Genomic DNA, 20,491 nt, shown 5'->3' with positions numbered 1-20,491 from the left:
TGGCAGGAAACCTTAAGAGAAACAGGTGGAGTTGAAATTATCACCAAGAACAACAAAGTGTTTCATAAATCAAGTATCTTCTCGGTAAGGGGGAATTCAAGTACTGTTTCCTTGTGAGATGAGGGAGTTGTTCTTAAGTAGCACATTCAGATGAATCCAGAACTCCTTGGAGAAGGCATTGTGGAGAAAAACAGCCAAGTAAACAGTAGCTGAGCAGCATGAATAACAAACAATATCAAATGTCCTGAAACACTAAAGGAATTTTTGAATTGCGTGTAAAATATTTAACTTTGGTTGTGGTTGTTTAGTTTCATTGTATACTTCTTAGGTAGCACAACAGAATGTAAAAAAAAAACCCTTGCCTTACTGGACTGAAAGAAAGGACTCGTATAGCATCTGTTGTGTCTTATGACCAGGTGATGCTCCCATGAAGTTCACAAATAAAATGAGATGGTCATTACATGACATGCTGTTCTCGGTGTCTCCGGACTATACATGCAAATTAATTAGGTGTCAGTGACACCTATGAATTTATCTTTTCCTTATTAGGGAGTTGCCTATTGGATAGGCCCAATAAAATTGCTACATTCTAGGGAATTGAGGGGTAGTTAGATCAGAACTATTTTGATTCCCAAATACAAAATTATTCACTCTTTATGCTAGAGCAGAGATGAGGAACTATGGCCCCTTTATGACTTGTGGACTTCAACTCCCAGAATTCCTGAACCAGCATGGCTATTTCAAACTGCCCTGCTCAGCATGTGTGTGCATGTGTGCGTGCGTGCCTTCAAGTCAGTTTTTGATGCCTGATGATTTGCTTGGACTAGTCCCTGCAGTTTTCTCAGCCAGATTTTCAGAAGTGGTTTGCCATTGCTTTTTTTCCAGGGCTGAGAAAGAGGGGCTGGCTCACTTTAACCAACAATGTGAACAAACAATGATCTTTCTTTTACAGACCACTGGGGCCCGAAAGTCTTCTACTTCGTGGAGCAAGGTTGAAAAACACTAAAGAAATTTTTGGTGTGTGACATAACAGTTTCACTAACTTGGTTAATATTTCTTGAATGGATGAAATTTCATAGCATCCTGTTACAGTAACTATCGCTGGCATACCATCCGGGTTAGGACATTTTTCCTAATTAAGAGGAAGAGTATCATGTTGAGTATAATAATTTGCACCAAGAAATACAGGTAGTCTTCAACTTGCAACTGTTCGTTTAGTGACCGTTCGAAGTATTGAAAAAAGTGACTTATGACCGTTTTTCACCCTTACGACCATTTAAGCATCCCTGTGGTCACATGATCAAAATTTAGACACTTGGCAATTGACTCATATTTATGACGGTTGCAGTGTCCCAGGGTCACATGATCCCCTGCTGCGATCTTTTGACAAGCAAGGTCAACGGGGAAGCCAGACTTGCTTAACAACTGCAGTGATTCACTTAACAAATGTGGCAAGAAAAGTTGTAAAATGGGGTAAAACTCACTTAACACATATCTCACTTAGCAACATAAAATTTGGGCTCAATTGTGGTCCTAAGTGGAGGACTAACTAGTTGATTCTGGTGCAACCAGGAGAACCCAGATTCTATGTCTGTCTTTCACTTTCTTAAGTCCTATTAGTGCTTTCAATCCCTCTGTTCCAGGAACCCAGACTTAAGTAATCTGTAAAAGTTTTTATCTGTTGCCTCCTAGGTCCTCTTGATTTCATTAGAATATCTTCATTAGAATATCTCCAATTTAAAAATCTGGAAAAAAAACTAACCACTTTTAAAAAATCACAGCGTGAATTTAAAAAAAAACTCTCACTGCAATCATAAGGGGATTTGGAAACCCAACTGAGTGGCCAGCCAGAAATTGAAAGAAGCCATGTGTGTCTGGCTCCTCAAAAGAAAGGGAAGAGAACGAGCCTCAGGTATTACACAGTCTTGCTGCCATGATAAACGTTCTTTTACCTTTTTTTATAGGTGTTGCTGTGTATACAGGAATGGAGACAAAGATGGCATTGAATTATAAGAGCAAATCACAGAAACGATCAGCAGTAGAGAAGTACGTGGTTGGCAGTATTTTACTCCATTAAAGATTAATGTATTAATTTAAACTGTAAAATGAGGAATTCAGATTAAGGGTTAGCATAGGACGCAAGGGAACAGTGCAGATATTTATTATGGTCATAGACTAGCAGGGTAGAATACAAACAATAATTTAAAAAATACACTAAATTAAAAAAAAACAAAGGAACATGTTAAAAAACAAAGGAACATGTTTTAAAAACATTTTTTGAACATCTCTGTTGCTTGAACCATTTGATAAGGATTTATTATTAGACTAATGTTCGCATATTCTAGTTTAGCGAAATTAATATTTCCTTTTGGAATATTCAAACATATTGAATGTGGACTTGGTTCTTCAAGAGAACTGGGAAATAAATCATGTGAAATGGGATGTAGTCTAAACCCCCTTCTGATAGTGGTTTTTTTTTTTTTTTTTTTTTTTTTTTTTTTGAGAAATACTGATAGGTCATCAGCGTGTGACAAAAGCACAGCCCTGGCGATACTGAATCCATTCTGCGTATCGGTTTGCCCTTGAGTGTTTTACTTTGCTTCACTTCTGATGAACCAGCCTGTATCTTTCCCCCAAATCTTGTCCTACCACGCCTTGAAGCAAGAAACCTCTCGTGATTTTTCATCTGTTGCCTTTAATAGAGAAGAACTTTTTTTTCTTCTTTTTGCAACCAAGGGATTAGACAGAAAAAGCAGAGCTGGTGGTTTTCAAGAAAAGACTGGACAACCATTGGTCCAGGATAGTAGGAGGACTCCTACACCGGGCAGGGGTTTGAATTAGATCAGGGGTCTCCAACCTTGGCAACTTTAAGCCCGGAGGACTTCAACTCCCAGAATTCCCCAGCCAGCTTTGCTGGGAGTTGAAGTCCTCCGGGCTTAAAGTTGCCAAGGTTGGAGACCCCTGAACTCGGTGACCTCTAATATCATCTCCAACCATATGATTCTACGAAACATTTCCTTTTTGGATCTCCATCCTCCCCCATGTACAAAGTTCAAGTTAGCTGAATAAAACACAAAAGTTGTTAGAATTATGGTTGCTGTAGTTTTTTTTGAAGTAATGTGCAAATATCTTTGAATTGTCCAGAGCTCCCTTGGTCTTCAATGCTCATCTATTTTCTCTCCTCCCCCCTTCCCCCACATAGGACAATTTTAATTCAGTGGCATTTAGGTATTAAATTGGCTCTCACTTTTGCCCAACAGGTCTATGAATTCTTTTTTGATTATCTATCTAATAATCCTCCTTTGTGAAGCTGTCTTAAGTACAATACTGAAGTATGCCTGGCAGTCTGAAGAGAAGTGGAATGAACCTTGGTATAACCAGCAAACTGATCATGAAAGAAACAGCAGTAAGGTAAAATGTAAATGATATGCCTGATTTAGGTGTTTTTCCCCGTTTCGATAGCATGATGTGAAAGTTTCGATTTGAGTAATAAAAATAACTAAAGGGAAACAAGAATTAGCTTCGGCTAATTTCTTGCTCCATTATCGTAGCTATTGATATATTGATTGTTGTAACTTATTCATCTACTTAAAGGAATGTTGTTAAAAAAACCTCACAGGCTTAGAAGTTGTTTCTTACTTTCTCGTGCCAAGCAAGGAGAAGAAATAATACTTCTATGCAGCAAAGAAAACCCAACCTTATATAGTAACCAGCAGTCTCAGAAGAGAAAGTAGATTCCTTCACATGTCATATTAAGTCAAACTGAGATTAGAGTTAATATGTTATCTGAATCCAGTCTTGGACTGATACTATATGATCAAGGCCTCTGTGTCTCCCTTCAGCTATAATACCATTTGCCAACAAAGGCCAAGGGAATGAATGGTTTTTATATACAGGTAGTCCTCGACTTATGATCACATTGACCCCAAAAGTTCTGTTGCTAAGTGAGACATTTGTTAAGTGAGTTTTGCCTCATTTTACGACCTTCCTTGTTACAGTTGTTAAGTGTCACTTAACAGTTAGTAACATGGTTGTTAAATGAATTTGGCTTCCCCATTGACTTTGCTTGTCAGAAGGTTACAAAAGGTGATCACATGACCCCAGGACACTACACAACCGTCAGTTGCCAAGTGTCTGAATTTTGATCACTTGATCATGGGGATGCTGCTATGGTCATAAGTGTGAAAAACGGTCATAAGTTGCTTTTTTCAGTGCCATTATAACTTTGAAAGGTCACTAAATGAGCTGTTGTAAATCGAGGACTACCTGTAGTAATTTGAGCTCAGTGGAAAAGGGATGAGACAGAAAAATAACAAATAAGAACGCTGTTCTTGGTTAAACTTATTTGATCACAAACAGAAAAGTCACTACTTTTGGAAGAAACATAATTTTGGTTTGGTAGTCCTTAGATGACACTACCTGTATGTCATCTAAGGACTACCAAACCAAAATTATGTTTTACGACCATAATTACGACCAAGCGTTCAGTACGTTTCAAAGTTACAACAGACCCAAAAGTACGTAGGATCCGGATTTGAAATTTTGCTAGCCATCTCTTCCCCCATAATCACATGATTGCATTTTGGGCACTGGGCAAACCAGCCCACATTTATGACAGTTTGTAGTATCACGATTGTGATGTACGGTCTTTGCCATAACCAGCGTTTACTTCCAGTTTAACAACCATGGTATTTGCGTAATGACTTGATTTGTTTAACAACCATTGTGACTTAATGACCAGCAGAACAATTTTTGGCTCAATTATGGTTGTAAGTCAAGGACTACCTTTAGTTGGGCTATTACAGAATATGCTCTGACTATATCAATATCGCTGTTCTAAATAATTGTATCTGCTATAATCTTGTCCTCAAATGCTTTCTGTCTTATTTTTTTAATTTAATAATACTGTTTCCTTTTCTTCTTTTAGATCTTGAGGTTCATTTCAGATTTTCTTGCTTTCCTGGTACTTTACAACTTCATTATACCCATTTCGCTTTATGTGACTGTGGAGATGCAGAAATTTCTTGGGTCTTTTTTTATCGGTTGGGACCTTGATCTCTATCATGAAGAAACAAATGAAAAAGCTCAAGTAAATACGTCAGACCTGAATGAAGAACTGGGACAGGTATAAAATAATTCAAAATAGTGTTTGAAACAAGAGGAACTAGATTTGATTTAATTAATCAAAAGTGATTAAATTCATAATTGTTCTTTTACACAGTTAATATTCCCTATGTATTTTATTTTATTTTTTTTGATCTCCCTAAAAATTGTAATTTGGAAGTGGTCCAGCAGTGGACCATTGCAATCTGAGATTGTAAATGAGCACTGCTACCCTGTAGGGTACATTGTGTAATTATTAGAAAAGATCATTTAATACTTATTTTCCATGTATGTATAAACAAACACATTACACCTATTTTAGATAAGCACAAGTCTGAACTGAATGTAGTATTCAGCATCTGCAGATCATATGAATGTCCCACTAGTGCACGGGTGTCAAACTCAGTTACATTGAGGGCCTCATGAGGGTTGTGTTTGACCTTGGCGAAGTGGGCATGGCCAGCTCGATATCGCTTGTAGGCTACCAGTGCTGGCCCGAGCACTCTGCCAGCAAAACCGGCTCCTAAGCTCCGTTTTCAGCTGCAACAGCCTCCTGCAACCCTCTGCCACCAAAATTGGAGGTTGGGAGGGCAGCGTGCAGCCCTCCTGAGCTCCGTTTTCTCTGGCAGAGGCACCATGGGCTGGTCCTTCATTGTTTCCAGAGCGGCCCCGTGAGCTGGCTCCAGCCCCCAGGCCTTGAGTTTGATACCCCTACACTAGCGGATTTGAAGGAGACTTGCTGCCTTTTTTAACTCTTAAATTTATTTGACTGATATAACTTCTTAACTTACTGTAGGTGGAGTATGTATTTACAGATAAAACTGGCACATTGACAGAAAATGTGATGCAGTTTCGGGAATGTTCCATTAATGGTCTCAAATACCAAGAAATCAATGGCAGATTAATTCCCGAGGGATTGATAGAAGACTTTCCAGATGGAGTACAGCCCAGTCTTGTAAGTTATTTCTAAAATTAATTTCTTGAAATTAATTTTGAGCTTTCTATAGTCTAAAGTTTGGATCCTTCTTGAATCTCTTTTTATGAATGTTTTTCAGAAGTAACTTCTAAACTTTCCATTGTATGAAATTCCTTTAATTCTGGCCGTAACTAAGATCTATTAACATTTAGGTTTCTTCAAAAAAATTAGTATATTATCTGCAAAGAGATCAATTGCATTATGCTGCATTTTTTGTGTATGTTAATGTTCTTATTTTTCCTAATGTTCTGTGCTAATTGAGAGAGAGTGTCCGTGTTTGGAATCCTATATTTAAAACCTTGCATTCAATCCATTGATCCTTATTACTGCTTGAGTATAATGTATCAATTATCCAAAAGAACTACTTTCAAATCCCATCTCCAACAGTTATTTTTTTAAAAAGTGTTTTTACTCTGTCAAACTCAGAATGTAATGGCAGCAGTGCTAAGCTGCTATTTTAGTACAGCTAGTGTGATACATTATTAATACTCTTCTAACTGAAGCCTCTATATTTTGAGGGAAAGAAATTCAGACTGATCTTGAAGTAGGACAACTGTTTAATCTTTTGACCAGCAGGTGGGAGAATTATGTACTCTGCTTTAAGATGCACAAAATAAAGGCAGGATATGAATTTAATAATTTAAAAAAAAATTATCTTGCCTGGCTGTATGTAATACCTTTTAACGGAATTAAACTAAAACATATTCAAAATATAAACTTATTACATAAAAACTCCTATGGCTGGGAAGATTATGTTGATTGGGTACTCTTAATTCTGTCTCTTGGATTATAAAATGAAGAAGAAAGAGGTTTGACAAACTAGACTTCCTACATATGTAATATCTATATGTACAATAACATGTTCATTATAAAAAAGCCCATGTTTAGATTCTGCATGAAATAATAGAAAACACCTGGTAGTTTGTCTGTATATAAATAGTCCTTGAATCTTGACTCATCAGCAAAGTTACAACAGACCCTAAAAAAGGAACTTATAAATCGAATTTGAAGTTCCACCATCCACCTGCCTCCCTCCCTTTGTCAGATGACCATATTTAGTAACCAACCCACATTTATAGCCATTTGCAGCGTCCCACAGTTTACAATATTTTTCCAAAAACTGATATTTATTTCCCAAATTCTCTATCGCGAACAGTGGGTTCACTTTACAGCCGTTACATTTGCTTTACAACTACCAATAGTTTGCATTTGCTTTACAACTAACTAATAACGGCAACACACTCCCCCCCCCCAAAAAAATCCAGCTTGTAAAATCGGGCAAAATCATGTAATGACCTGCTTTATGATTGTCACAACTTATGACTGAAGTTGCGGGCTCAGTTACCTTCATAACTTGAGGACTATCTGTAGACTTTTAATTGTTAATAAAAAAAAAATAACTACTTTAATAAACTTGTAGATAGGACCATTCGTGAAAAATGTAAAAATCTTGTCCAGAGTTTCTATAAAACACTGTAAGACCTTGCTCAGTACTTTGGACAGTATTATGTGTTGTTTTTCTCTTAACTAAAAAAAGCAACAACACACAATACTGTCCAAAGCACTGAACAATCCTCCAGCTACTATAGGTCAGATGTTCACTATGGAAATACACAGACTTACATTTTTGTGGCTAATAGTAAGTCGTAGACGTTTGCTTCATAGGAGAAAGATAAAATTAATAAATCAGATTCATCACAGTGTTTTGTCTTTAATTTTTTTAACAGACACATGAGGAAGAACTCTTCCTGAAAGCTCTTTGTCTCTGTCATACAGTGCAGATTAATAATGACCAAACTGATGGCATTTGTGACAGCCCATGGCGTAGCAATGGCCTACCATCTGAACTGGAGTACTACGCCTCGTCCCCAGATGAAAAAGCTTTAGTTGAAGCTGCTCGCAGGTAAGGATTATAAGGCCAGGCTCTGCATTATAAATGGATACGTCTTTGTCTGGAGTCCAGTTGGGACAGCAAGCAAGAAGTCCAAGTGCTGTCCAGCCTTTCTATAACTCTTACCAGATGTGCTCTTGTATGACTTTGAGAATACCAGGGAGGAGAGCATTACATCGGTGTTTGTAACATGAACACCATGATTGGTTAGTAAAGTAAAAGCCATAATACCAGACTGATTATCTCTGGTCCTTCTGCTAGAATTACTCTACCTTGCTCTTTCATTTAGTAAATTCAGCTGATAAGTCTCAACTGCAGCCAAAGTATTGCAGAATTAACCCTAACCCTAACATAACTAAATCTATACGGCATACATTTTAATTCTTGTTCTTTAATCTAGCTGCATAGAGATTAGCAAATATTGGAGTCTAGATGTTAATTTTGAAATTTATTTAATTTTTGATTAAATCAACTGGCTTTAATACAGCTTGTTACTGTTTAACCATCCTTAAATAGGAGTCTTATGAATTCTAAAAGCACATTCATGAAACAATTATTTAGGTTTCTTTCTAAAAGTATTTAAAAACTATGAATGGGTAATGGTGAGCAATGTTACTTTTCTCTCTAAAACATTGTTTTTAATTTCCATAAGGCTTTCCCCTTTGTTCACTTTCTTTTGAATTTTCAGGGTTGGTGTTGTGTTTACTGGGGCAAATGCAGAAAGCATGGAGCTTAAAAGCTGTGGAAAGCCAGAAAGGTAAAACAACAAAGAACATGTTTCCTTATTGTTGTTGTGTTTTTAAAAAAGTTGACATTCAGTAGGGTAGGAGTGAAAAACTATGTTTGCTGAATGCAACTCCCATTAGCCTCAGCCAAAGTGGATTAACAAGGTCCTAATTTCTGAATCTTAACTCATTTTGATCTTTCATCAGAATCTTCATCTCATTCCCCCCAGTGTAGAAAGAAGCAGTATAAAAGGAAATAATAACTAAGGAACATTTTTTTTCAATAAAGTGTTTCTTCAGATTTTGGGATCACTTTGCTTTGTAGAGGTTGTAAACATTCATCCTCAAAACATTTATAATGCAGCCTCAACAAACCCATCTGGTCCAGGCATCTTTCTTGGTTTACTCTTTTAGTAGCTTCTTAAACATTGTATCTTCCACGAATTTGCCCTTAGAATAATGTTATTCCTCCTAAGGTACAAACCCAAAAGTCCTCTCCTTAAGTGTCACTTGAACAGTTAATGATATGTCAGCTTAAAACCTGCTTACTATGAGCACTTTGTTTTCTTAAGTATAGGTTGTGTTCGGTTACATTGAAGAAATAGAAGTCTACTTAAAACGAATCCTTATAAGTAAGCCACTTAGTGAAATGAGATGTGAAGATCAAGTAAATGGCAAACAGCTTTGGGGGAAATGGTACATTCAGGAATCCCTTCACCTTTGTTCCTTCCTTTTTTCTCTCCCTCCATCAATTACAGAAATGACTATAATCAGCCACTCAGTTGAGAGGAGTCCTCTTCTCTTCTCCAGGCCCTGCATGCCCATCAAGTATAACCTATGTGTGCAATTGCAGGCATGCAGTTTTCATAGAGGGACGCAGTGGCTAAGACGCTGAGCTTGTCGATCGAAAGGTTGGCAGTTCAGCGGTTCGAATCCCTAGTGCCATGTAACGGGTGAGCTCCCGTTACTTGTCCCCACTTCTGCCAACCTAGCAGTTCGAAAGCACGTAAAAAATGCAAGTAGAAAAATAGGGACCACTTTGGTGGGAAGGTAACAGTGTTCTTATGCGCCTTTGGTGTTTAGTCATATCGGCCACATGACCACAGAGACATCTTCGGACAGCAGCTTTGAAACGGAGATGAGCACCACCCCCTAGAGTCGGGAACAACTAGCACATATGTGCGAGGGGAACCTTTACCTTTTAGTTTTCGTAATTTTCTGCATTTCACAAGTATGGCCTTCATTTCCCAAACCCAAACTAAACATGAGCCTCTTCTCCTTTTAAAGGTACAAATTACTACACGTACTGGACTTTGATGCCAACCGTAGGAGAATGAGTGTGATCGTAGAAAGTCCATCAGGTAAGATAAAATATGTGATGTTTTTGATGTTAACGTATTCTCCAATGCCCTGAAGCCAGCTCTATAAAAGGAACATTAATAGCCTCTGAGAAGAGCTACTAATTTGCACCTTTTTGTTTGGGTAGGTGAAAAACTCTTATTTACCAAAGGAGCAGAATCTGTCATTCTTCCTTCCAGTAAAAATGGTGAGATAGAAAAAACAAGACTCCATGTGGATGAATTTGCATTGGTATGTTAAGAGCACTGCTTTCAAACTTTCTAGTAGATGATGGTAGAGGTGCTGCTAAATCAGGGGTGGAAAACTATGGCCCCTGTATGACTTATGGAATTCAGCTCCCAGAATTCCTGAGGCAGCATGGCTGGCTCAGGAATTCTGGGAGTTGAAGTCCACAGGTCATACAGGGGCCATAGTTCCCCATCCCTGTGCTAAATTAAGAAGCAATTATTATTGTAACAAATACAATGATACTATAATAAGCAATATAATATATAATATTTCAGATCCATTAAGTGTTTGGGCTAAGAGCTGATTTGGGCATCACTAGGGAATTTTATTCAGAGTGCATTGGCTTAAGATACTGGGATAGCTACCTGATGCTGACCCCATTTATGGATTTTGTTTATAAAGCTGGGGAGCTGATGGGAGTGTCTGATTTTACCACAGTCTTTCCCATCATCCCCAGCTTTGATGTTCAGAGACTTATAGGAATTGTAGTCAAAACGTCTTGAGAGAATGGCATTTAGAAAAATAAACCATTTCAGCTTCTTCAGACCATGCGCCTTTCTCTACTTCCCTCTCTTCCTCCTACTTCTCCCCATATGCAGTTTCCTCTGATTTAAGTGGCCCAGAGAGAAGAATCTCTTCATTGCCTTCCAAAATTAGCATCCTTTGGCAGACTGGAGACCGCATTTGTCTTTGAATTTTGGTCTATTATGCTTGGTTTCATCCTCTTCTATTAATGGGTGTAAAAGTGCCTTGTCAAAAAAAGGCACTTTTTGGGAGACCTAAACTGTCAGGGCTTTCACTTAATGAAGTAGCACACTCCATCAGAAAGCAAGCCTTTTAGTCAGTGTCTTATCTAAATAACCACTCTCTATTCTTTTCACAGAAAGGGCTAAGGACTCTTTGTGTAGCTTACAGAAAGTTCACAGAGGAGGAGTATAAAGAAGTGGAGCAGCGTCTTTTTGAAGCAAAAACTGCCTTGCAGCAACGAGAAGAACGGTTGGCAGAGGCATATAACTTTATTGAAAAAGACTTGGAATTACTTGGAGCTACAGGAGTCGAAGACAAGTACATACTTCCTGTTTATTTGGGAAAAGAAATTCTGGCACAGGCAGAATAGCTTGATGCTCATTCATCTCTCCATAAATAACATTATCTGATACATATGATTTTTCCCATCAGCATTAAAGAGGGAAGATGGCAATTGGAATCACGGCACCCAGCCTTTTTGTGAACAAGTAGAGATAGCCCTCGACTTAACAACCATTCATTTAATGACCATTAAAGTTACAACAGCACTGAAAAAAGGGGACTTATTACCATTTTTCACACTTGACCATTGCAGCATCCCCACGATCACATGATCAAAATTCAGATGGTTGAAAACTGTCTTATATTTATCGCAGTTGCAGTGTCCCAGGGGTCATGTGATCACTTTTGGCAATCTTCTGACCAGCAAAATCCATGAGGAAGCCAGATTCAATTAACAACCATGTTACCAACTCAACAACTGTGGTGATTCACGTAACAACTATGGCAAGAAAGGTTGTAAAATGGGGCAGAACTCACTTAACAACTGTTTCGCTTAGCAATAGAAACTTTGGGCTCAGTTTTGGTCCTAAGTCAAAGGCTGCTACTATCCTATTGAACATGTTGCACTTCAAAGTAGGAAAGCTTTGTAGCTGCCACCCCACAACCATAAGATGAATTAGGAAGGCGGCAATTGGTATTTAACAGGCCTAGTATATGGTCCCTGTTTAACAAGCATCAGTGTAATAAGACTGGGAATTGATAACCAATAGAAGATAATATTTGTAGCTCAGGATTGAACTGTGGAGTCCTTGTTACTCTCTGAGCTTTGTTGTCTGAATGAAATCTCTGCAAGAAAACAGCCAAACTCTACTGGGAATTGATATTATTAAGGTATAGCTTGTGCTAACCAGTATGTTCCCTATGACATGAAATCTGACCTGTAGTGGGGTAACCATCCTATTGATGGCCTAGATATGTGTTTTATACTGCGTAAAGGTGCGAGTAAAATTCAATTTTTGGTGACATTTTGTTCACCACAATGGGGAAGTAGTTTGCCCCAGTATTCTTTGGAAATACTTGTTTGTTTGTAACTTCCTAGTCTATCTTACGCTGTAGGATTTCCTGGTGATCTCCTAGGTCCTTCCTACTTAGCTTCCCACCCCCCGTCCCATCCCCCCCAAGATCAACCAAAGTCACTAGATGCTACTTCCCACTGTTGGGCCTGTTAAAAATGAACATCGTTTCTGGAGTTGTCGCTTCTTGGAATAAGCCTGAATATGGAAATAGCTTGATGTAAACACCAAGTTTGATGAATGCATTGGATGCTTAGACATGAAATATCCAAAGTGTTTGAATATAAAATATCCAGTGGTTGGAAGGCAAACTTTTCAATCTTCTCCATTAATAGTGAAAACGGATAATCTCAACAAAATAAAAAAATCAGCAGGAGCCCCTTTTCAGACAAACAGAATTTGTTCAATTCTGTTGGCAGAAGCTTTCCTGAACTGCAGTTCACTTCATCACATCCATCTTCATGGATGTAGTCGAGTTACGACCACAATTGAGTTACGACCACAAGTGAAATATTTGTTAAGTGAGTTTGGCCTCATTTTACAACCTTTCTTGCAACAGTTGTTAAATGAATCATTGCAGTTGTTAAGTTAGTAACATGGTTTTATGTGAATCTGGCTTCCCCATTGACTTTGTCAGAAGGTTGCAAAAGATTATCACGTGATCCTGGGACACAGCAGCCATCATAAATACTGTATTTTTAGGAGTATAAGACACACCGGAGTATAAGACGCACCTACCTTTTTTGGCAAGGAAAAGAAGAAAAAGAAATCTCCCTCTGCCTCTGCCTCTGAGCAATTTTGCCTCGTTGCAGCAAACAGTAAACAACCTGATTTACTTTCATTTTCGTTTTCAACATAGCTTGATTAGCACAAGGAAAAAAAATCTGCTTCAGCAATTTACCTCTTTGCAGCAAGCAGCAGAGCCCTACGCAAAACAGCTGAGAGCAAATCAGCTAAGAGTCGGGAGGCCAATCCAATCAACTTGTGCTAATTAAGCTGTGCTGAAGCTGAAAGGAGCTGTTTTTTCTTGCTGTTTGCTTGCAAGGAGGTAACTGCTGCGAGGCAGAGGCCAAAGGGTGGGGGCCAGTGGGTGGGCGGGGCTACATTTGGTGTATAAAACACACCTAAATTTTCACCCCCTTTTAGGGAGGAAAAGGGTGCGTCTTATACTCCAAAAAATACAGTACATTCCAGTTGCCAAGGGTCTGAATTTTGATCATGTGAACATGGAGATGCTGCAATGGTCGTAAGAGTGAAAAATGTTCGTAAGTCACTTTTTTCAATGCCATTATAACTTTGAACAGTCACTAAATGAACTGTTGAGGGTTAAGCACTACCTGTAGTCATCTTGAATAAAATTTGTTAGTCTGAAAAGACCCTATCAGAGTCTTTCTGATTTTGGACTAACAGATTATGTAGCTATGCTACAATGTCTGAGCCAGAGACATTGTGATCCCGACCAATCAGTTCCTGATCTTGTTCACCATTGCAATTTGCTTACTTTTAGGCTGCAAGATAAAGTCCAGGAAACCATAGAAGCTCTTCGATTGGCAGGGATTAAAGTGTGGGTGCTCACTGGAGACAAGCACGAAACGGCAGTAAGCGTTAGCTTATCATGCGGACACTTCCACAGAACTATGAACATCCTGGAACTAGTGCAGCACAAATCAGACAGTACGTGTGCGGAGCAATTGAGACAGCTCGCCAAGAGGTAAACCTTGCACATTTCTGAACTGATGTCGACGGCCTCCGATGGGGGAACCGAGGTTTCTAAAACAGTGCTTCTTAAATGTGGTCCGAGATCCCCTGAGGGTCCCCCAAGACACTGTCAGGGGTGCTCAAAATCAAAATTATTCTGCCAGCCTATGTTTAAAAATAATACAATATTAAACTCCTATCAAGCAGCTGTGAGAAATGGCAGCAGCAGGGAATGCATCCATTTTAATTTTTAATATGGCAGACATCGATAAATATAACCCATAATATGAAAAGCTCTTTTGGGTTCCTCCATAACTTTTATGATGTTCAAAATATTCCAAAACAGCCAATACAGTTCTAGCATACAAGTCCTGAGAGGGGGGAAAAAAACAGTTAAGAAACACTGTTCTAAAAGATTCCACTTTTTTTTTTTTTTATTGACACCTGATTTTAAGCTAGAAAAACTTGGTTTTGAACAACAAATAAGTTGTGACGTCATTACCAGCAATACTCTAGTCTCAAAATGGCCCTATTTTGAACTCGGAGCACTTCTAGAATGGTTGTAAACAACATGAGGGACACTTTAAATCAGCTCAGAATAACTAAAATAGCGTATTTCCAACTTGAAATGTTTTTTTCACATTACTAAGGCAGAACTTTCCGATATGAAAACAAAGCGATCTATATTACATCATCATCTTCGCTACAAAATGAGCATATCATATGCTAATGAGCCTGCTGCTTAGCAGGTGGGAAGGGTTCCTAGTTCAGCCTGTTCTCATTGTCCGTAGTTGATCATAAAGCATTTGATGGGTCTGACTGGTGTCCTTCATGAAACAACGATGGATTTGTTTGTCCCGGTTTTTTTTCCCTTCCTTTGTTAGAATAAAGGATGACCACGTAATCCAGCACGGGCTGGTAGTGGATGGGACCAGCCTCTCCCTTGCCCTCAGGCAACACGAGAAACTCTTCATGGAGCTCTGCCGAAATTGCTCTGCTGTGCTGTGCTGTCGCATGGCACCCCTGCAGAAAGCAAAGGTGAGTTATCGGGAGCTCAGGAAGGTTGAGCATCAGCCGTATTTGGCTGCTATAACACCTGCCACCGCCTCTCTCGACCTTCTGAGTTTAGAAGGATTGAGTGTTCTGCCTAATAACCCCCTGCCCACCTGTCTACAAAATAGATAGGCAATTGGGCTTGCTATTGTCTTGCAATATGATTTGCATGTGTGTCTTAGGTGCACAAGAGATGAAGCGTCGGAAAAGATGCCTAGAGAGTATTTGGAGAACTAGTCAATCCGATTCCGACCCGACACAGGTGAGGTCTTATATCAAGACCTACCTAGTGGCGATAAAAGCGGCAAAATCTAACCATTTTTCCGCTCTTATCGCATCTGCAGAGAACCGCCCAGCCGCCCTGTTTAGGGTGACCCACTCCCTTCTTCGGGGGGGAGTGCGGGAAGATCCCTTGCAGGGTCGTGCTGAGGATTTTGTGCAATTCCTGCACGATAAAGTCGCTCGGATTCGGGATGGCTTGGACTCCGATTGGATGAGTCCACGGGAGGAGACCGGGGCAGGTCTTGAGAATGTTATCTGGGAGGAGTTTGATCCTGTGACTCCCGAGGATGTGGACAGGGTTCTGGGTAAGATTAGTGCCGCCACGTGTTTATTGGACCCGTGTCCCTCCTGGTTGGTACTGGCTTCCCGGGAGGTTACACGAGGCTGGCTCCAGGGGATTATAAGTGCTTCTCTGAGTGAGGGTGCCTTTCCTGCCGCCTTGAAAGAGGCGGTAGTGAGGCCCCTCCTCAAGAAGCCTTCCCTGGACCCGGCTGAATTAGCCAACTATCGTCCAGTCTCCAACCTTCGTTTTGTGGCGAAGGTTGTTGAGAGCGTGGTGGCACGACAACTTCCCCGGCACCTGGATGAAGCTATCTATCTGGACCCGTACCAGTCGGGCTTCAGGCAGGGGTACAGCACAGAAACGGCATTGGTCGCGTTGGTGGATGATCTCTGGAGGGCTCGGGACAGGGGTTGCTCCTCTGTCCTAGTCCTATTAGATCTCTCAGCGGCTTTTGATACCATCGACCATGGTATCATGCTGCAGCGATTGAGGGGGTTAGGAATAGGGGGCACCGTTTTGCGGTGGTTCTCCTCCTTCCTCTCCGACCGCTCGCAGTTCGTGTTGGCAGGGGGACAGAGGTCGACCTCGAGGCGTCTCGCATGGGGAGTGCCGCAAGGGTCGGTCCTCTCACCCCTCCTGTTCAACATTTATGTGAAGCCGCTGGGTGAGATCATCCGTGGTTTTGGGGTGAAGTGCCATCTGTACGCTGATGATACTCAGCTGTACATCTCCACCCCAGACCACCCCAACGATGCCCTTGATGTGATGTCTCGCTGCCTGGAGGCCGTGCGGGTCTGGATGGGGAGGAACAGGCTCAGACTCAACCCCTCCAAGACCGAGTGGCTGTGGCTTCCGGCGCCCCGATATAGTCAGCAGGTGCCATCGCTGACTTGGGGGTGAATCTTTGCCCCCCACGGAGAGGGCTCGCAATCTGGGTGTCCTCCTGGATGCGCGGCTGTCTTTAGAAGAGCATATGACGGCCGTGGCCAGGGGGGCCTTTTATCAGGTTCGCCTGATTCGCCAGTTGCAGCCCTTTCTGGATCGGGACGCCCTGCGCACGGTCACTCATGCCCTTGTTACTTCCCGGTTGGACTATTGTAATGCTCTCTACATGGGGCTCCCCTTGAAGAGCACTCGGAGGCTCCAACTGGTCCAGAATGCGGCCGCACGGGTGGTTATGGGCGCAACCCGTTGTGCCCATGTGACACCCCTCCTGCGCGAGCTGCACTGGCTCCCAGTGGTCTTCCGGGTGCGATTCAAGGTGTTGGTTACCACCTTTAAAGCGCTCCATGGCATAGGATCCGGGTACCTCCGAGACCGTCTTCTGCCACCAATAGCCTCCCACCGACCAGTTCGCTCCCACAGAGAGGGTCTCCTCTGGGTGCCATCGGCCTTCTCTGTGGGAGCACCATGCCCTGTGGAACGAACTGCCCCCGGAAATTCGTAAGATCTCCGACCTCCGGGTGTTTCGCTGCGCACTGAAGACCCTGTTGTTCCGCCAGGCCGGACTATCAACATAATAGTTTTAAATTGGGGTATTTAAATTTTTTTGGGTTTTAAATCTGAGCCAATTTATTTAATCATTTTAAATTTTATATTGCTGTTTTGTCTGTGTTTTTAAATAGGCTGTACACCGCCCTGAGTCCTTCGGGAGAAGGGCGGTATAGAAATAAAATTATTATTATTATTATTACAAGTAGTTCTCAACTTTGAACGGTTTAGTGACGGTTCAAAGTTGCAACGGCACTGGAAAAAGGCTGTTTTTCACAACCCACTGGTCACATGATCAAATATCAGACACTTTTGCAACTGACTGGTATTGATGAACTGACGCATATTGATGAAGATTGCGATGTCCTGGGGTCATGTGATCACCTTTTGTGAAATTCTGACAAGCAAAGTCAGTGGGGAAGCCAGATTCACTTAACAACCATGTTACTAACTTAACAGCTGCAGTGATTAACAACTGTGGCAGAACAGATCGTCAAATGGGGCAAAACTCACTTAACAACTGTCTCACTTAGCAACAGAAATTTTGGGTTCAGTTGTCGTCATAAGTCAAGAACTACCAATACATAAAGTACACCAACATTTCCCAGCCTGTCAGCTTCAAAAGTCTTGGTGTAGCAATTCCTTTTAACATTATGTACTATTAAACACTGCAGTAAGCCTTGATTATTTGCTTTGGGTCCTGCATTTGATTCCATATATTGAGCAAATGAGGAATGCTGGGAATTATAGTTAAGCAGAGGAGGAGAAGCAGAAGCTCCCTACCTCTGATGCAGAAAATGTGTTCCTTTTTTTCTCTAAAATAGCTTTCCTAAGATTTTAAGAGACGAAGCCAATTAAACTATTTCGGAGACATTTTAGTTATATGCCATATTTGCTTTGAGAAAAAAAATCTTGCTATTTGGATTTACACTGTATTGAATAATAGATCAGGAGATCCTAACCCTAGATCAGTGGCCACCAGCTGGCAGTCCGTGGACCACTGGTGGTCTGTGAGAAAATTTTGGTGGTCCACAGAAAAATTATTTGCATTTTTTATATTGCACTAAATCAGGAGTCCTCAAACTACGACCCCTGAGCTGAATACATGCAATGATCGTTTGTGCTGCTGCAGAGAGAAGACCCCTTCGGGGTCTTCTTGTGTGGGTCGGAGGGGGGAAGAAATTCCAACTTGGGGTCTGCTTCTGCCTCCTGGTGCGGGGCTTTGGGCGAAGGCTGGAGGGAAGTGCTGGTGGTGGTGAAGAGGTGGAGGGCCCAGTGGGACTGCCTCATGGCCTGGAACTGGCTGACCATCTCAGCCCACTGAGCCTCCAGGCGCTGGTACCTGGCCTTGCACTCCCACAGGTCTTCCCTCTGCTTGGAAAGCCTATGCTTGTAGTCCTCAGTGAGGTACTTCTGCTGAGCCTCCTTCTCAGTCAGATCCAATTTGAACTGAGCTGTTTTGCCAACTCTTTCTCATGGTGGCTTAGCTCCAACTACTTTCTGTTGGGGCCCTAAGGAGGGCAGGAGAGGAGTGGCTGCGAGGGGAGGGCGAGTAGAGGCTGGCAAGGCGCCCCTTGATATGAGTGACATTGAGTTGGCCATGCCCACCCAGTCACATGACCGCCTAGCCACGCCCACCCAGCTGGTCATTAGGTGGTCCCTGGGGTCCAAAAGCTCGATGACCCCTGCCCTAGATCACACCCAATGTTCCGTCAATCAGTTTTCAGTGGAAGTAATTTCTTGATTTATTGGAAGCACATAGGATTGATATAGCTCCATGAAAGATAGTCTTAAACTCTGAATTATTTTATATCCATTAGAAAATGTTTTGGTTAAAAGCTTGAATTTTAAGTATTGCCCTCTCAGGTTTGTTGAGAAATATCAATATCTCAAACCACTGGTTCCCAAATAATGTCAGTTTTTTGTTTTTTAAGAAGTCTGTCTTTCCTTTACAGGTTGTACGGCTGCTGAAAACATCTCCAGAGAAGCCTATCACATTAGCTATCGGTGATGGAGCTAATGATGTGAGCATGATACAAGAAGCTCATGTTGGCATAGGTAATATTTAGGTGATGGTCAAAGTCTCACTGTATTTAAACTTCATTAATTGGGATTTATAACAGGTATCATCTCCATAAATAAAAAAGTACTAAATTAGATTTTATGTACACAGGAGCCTTTCAGCTAAATTGTTTGTTTGTTTGTTTGTTTTATTAGATTTATATACCGCCCTACTCCCGAAGGACTCAGGGCGGTGAACAAGCACAAAATAAAATACATAAATACAAAATTTAAAAGCGAAAATAAAACCAGATTAAACAATTTAGCCTGAGACAAATTTAAAACATCCCAATAATTTAAAAACAGATTTAAAATTTTCAATTTAAAAGAAAAGGGGAAAAGGGGAAATAAATAAACTAATAAGTAAAACATATTTAAATAAAGAAAGCATCCTTACATCCAGCTTGTCAACCAGAAATGTCTTCCGAAAAGGTCTTCAATTTAAAAGCATCATCCCAAATTCAGAATCTGTCCCAAGCTTCAGGAAATCTGTTAAAACTTGGCTTTTTAAGAAAAGCATAAGTAATGATCCTGTGATGGGTTTATGATTGCGTCTTCTCAGTTGCAAACATTTTCTTTGAAATTTAGCTGCAATGGTTAATTTTTAGACTATAATTTTGTTTTCCTAATTATAATATTAGAATTCTTTATTGGCCAAGTGTGATTAGACACACAAGGAATTTGTCTCCGGTGCATAAACTCTCAGTGTACATACAACAATAGTGATAGATCGTTATCATAGACCACTTAAAAAGAAATTCAGATTGCAATAGAATTATAAGTAAATAAATTAATAACCCCACACCCTCTGCAACTTGATGCCCACCAAATATGCTGTAAGTGTTAATGCCGGCTGGGTATATAGTCCTAGCATATTTGAAGGAGCCTAAGTTAGTAAAAAAGGTAAAAAAAATGTTTGTTTGTTTTTAATGGGAATTGATGGCTTGCCAGTGCTTCCAAGCCGTTTCCTCTGGAGAAGAGGGTCTCAAAGTGTAGCCGAGATCCTTTCAAGGGTCCACAAAGTCAAAATATGCTAACATTTCTCAGTTCTAATTTGTAATACAATATATATTAATAGACATAATCCACATAAATACTGAAGCTCTCTGTGATCCTCAGCCATTTTTAATAATGAAAATTGGTTTTGAGACCAAAATGTTTGAGAACCACTACTCTGGAGCAGGATAATAGATGGTGAGAATGCTATTGGCAGAAGTATCTGCCCTGCCCTCTTCCCCA

General features: G+C 40.6%; 1 protein-coding gene across 7 annotated transcripts in view; it reads left to right on the top strand.

Annotated features, from left to right (window-relative positions):
- The window catches only part of ATP11B (ATPase phospholipid transporting 11B (putative)), a 92,244-nt gene that overhangs the window by 35,713 nt on the left and 36,040 nt on the right, over positions 1 to 20,491 (top strand). For all 7 annotated transcript variants that reach the window (XM_034438910.3, XM_034438911.3, XM_034438907.3 and 4 more), the window contains exons 9-21: positions 953 to 1,017; positions 1,965 to 2,046; positions 3,261 to 3,411; positions 4,928 to 5,125; positions 5,900 to 6,058; positions 7,807 to 7,982; positions 8,659 to 8,727; positions 9,983 to 10,056; positions 10,182 to 10,285; positions 11,166 to 11,347; positions 13,892 to 14,095; positions 14,967 to 15,120; positions 19,147 to 19,249. In XM_034438910.3, the coding sequence (XP_034294801.1) occupies positions 953 to 1,017; positions 1,965 to 2,046; positions 3,261 to 3,411; positions 4,928 to 5,125; positions 5,900 to 6,058; positions 7,807 to 7,982; positions 8,659 to 8,727; positions 9,983 to 10,056; positions 10,182 to 10,285; positions 11,166 to 11,347; positions 13,892 to 14,095; positions 14,967 to 15,120; positions 19,147 to 19,249 (1,721 nt within the window). The remainder of the gene's footprint in view (positions 1 to 952; positions 1,018 to 1,964; positions 2,047 to 3,260; positions 3,412 to 4,927; positions 5,126 to 5,899; positions 6,059 to 7,806; positions 7,983 to 8,658; positions 8,728 to 9,982; positions 10,057 to 10,181; positions 10,286 to 11,165; positions 11,348 to 13,891; positions 14,096 to 14,966; positions 15,121 to 19,146; positions 19,250 to 20,491) is intronic.

The sequence above is a fragment of the Pantherophis guttatus genome, chromosome 6, assembly GCF_059756535.1.
Source record: "Pantherophis guttatus breed Tessera chromosome 6, ASM5975653v1, whole genome shotgun sequence".
NCBI lineage: Eukaryota > Metazoa > Chordata > Lepidosauria > Squamata > Colubridae > Pantherophis > Pantherophis guttatus.
This window is presented reverse-complemented; position numbering and strand designations above follow the sequence as displayed.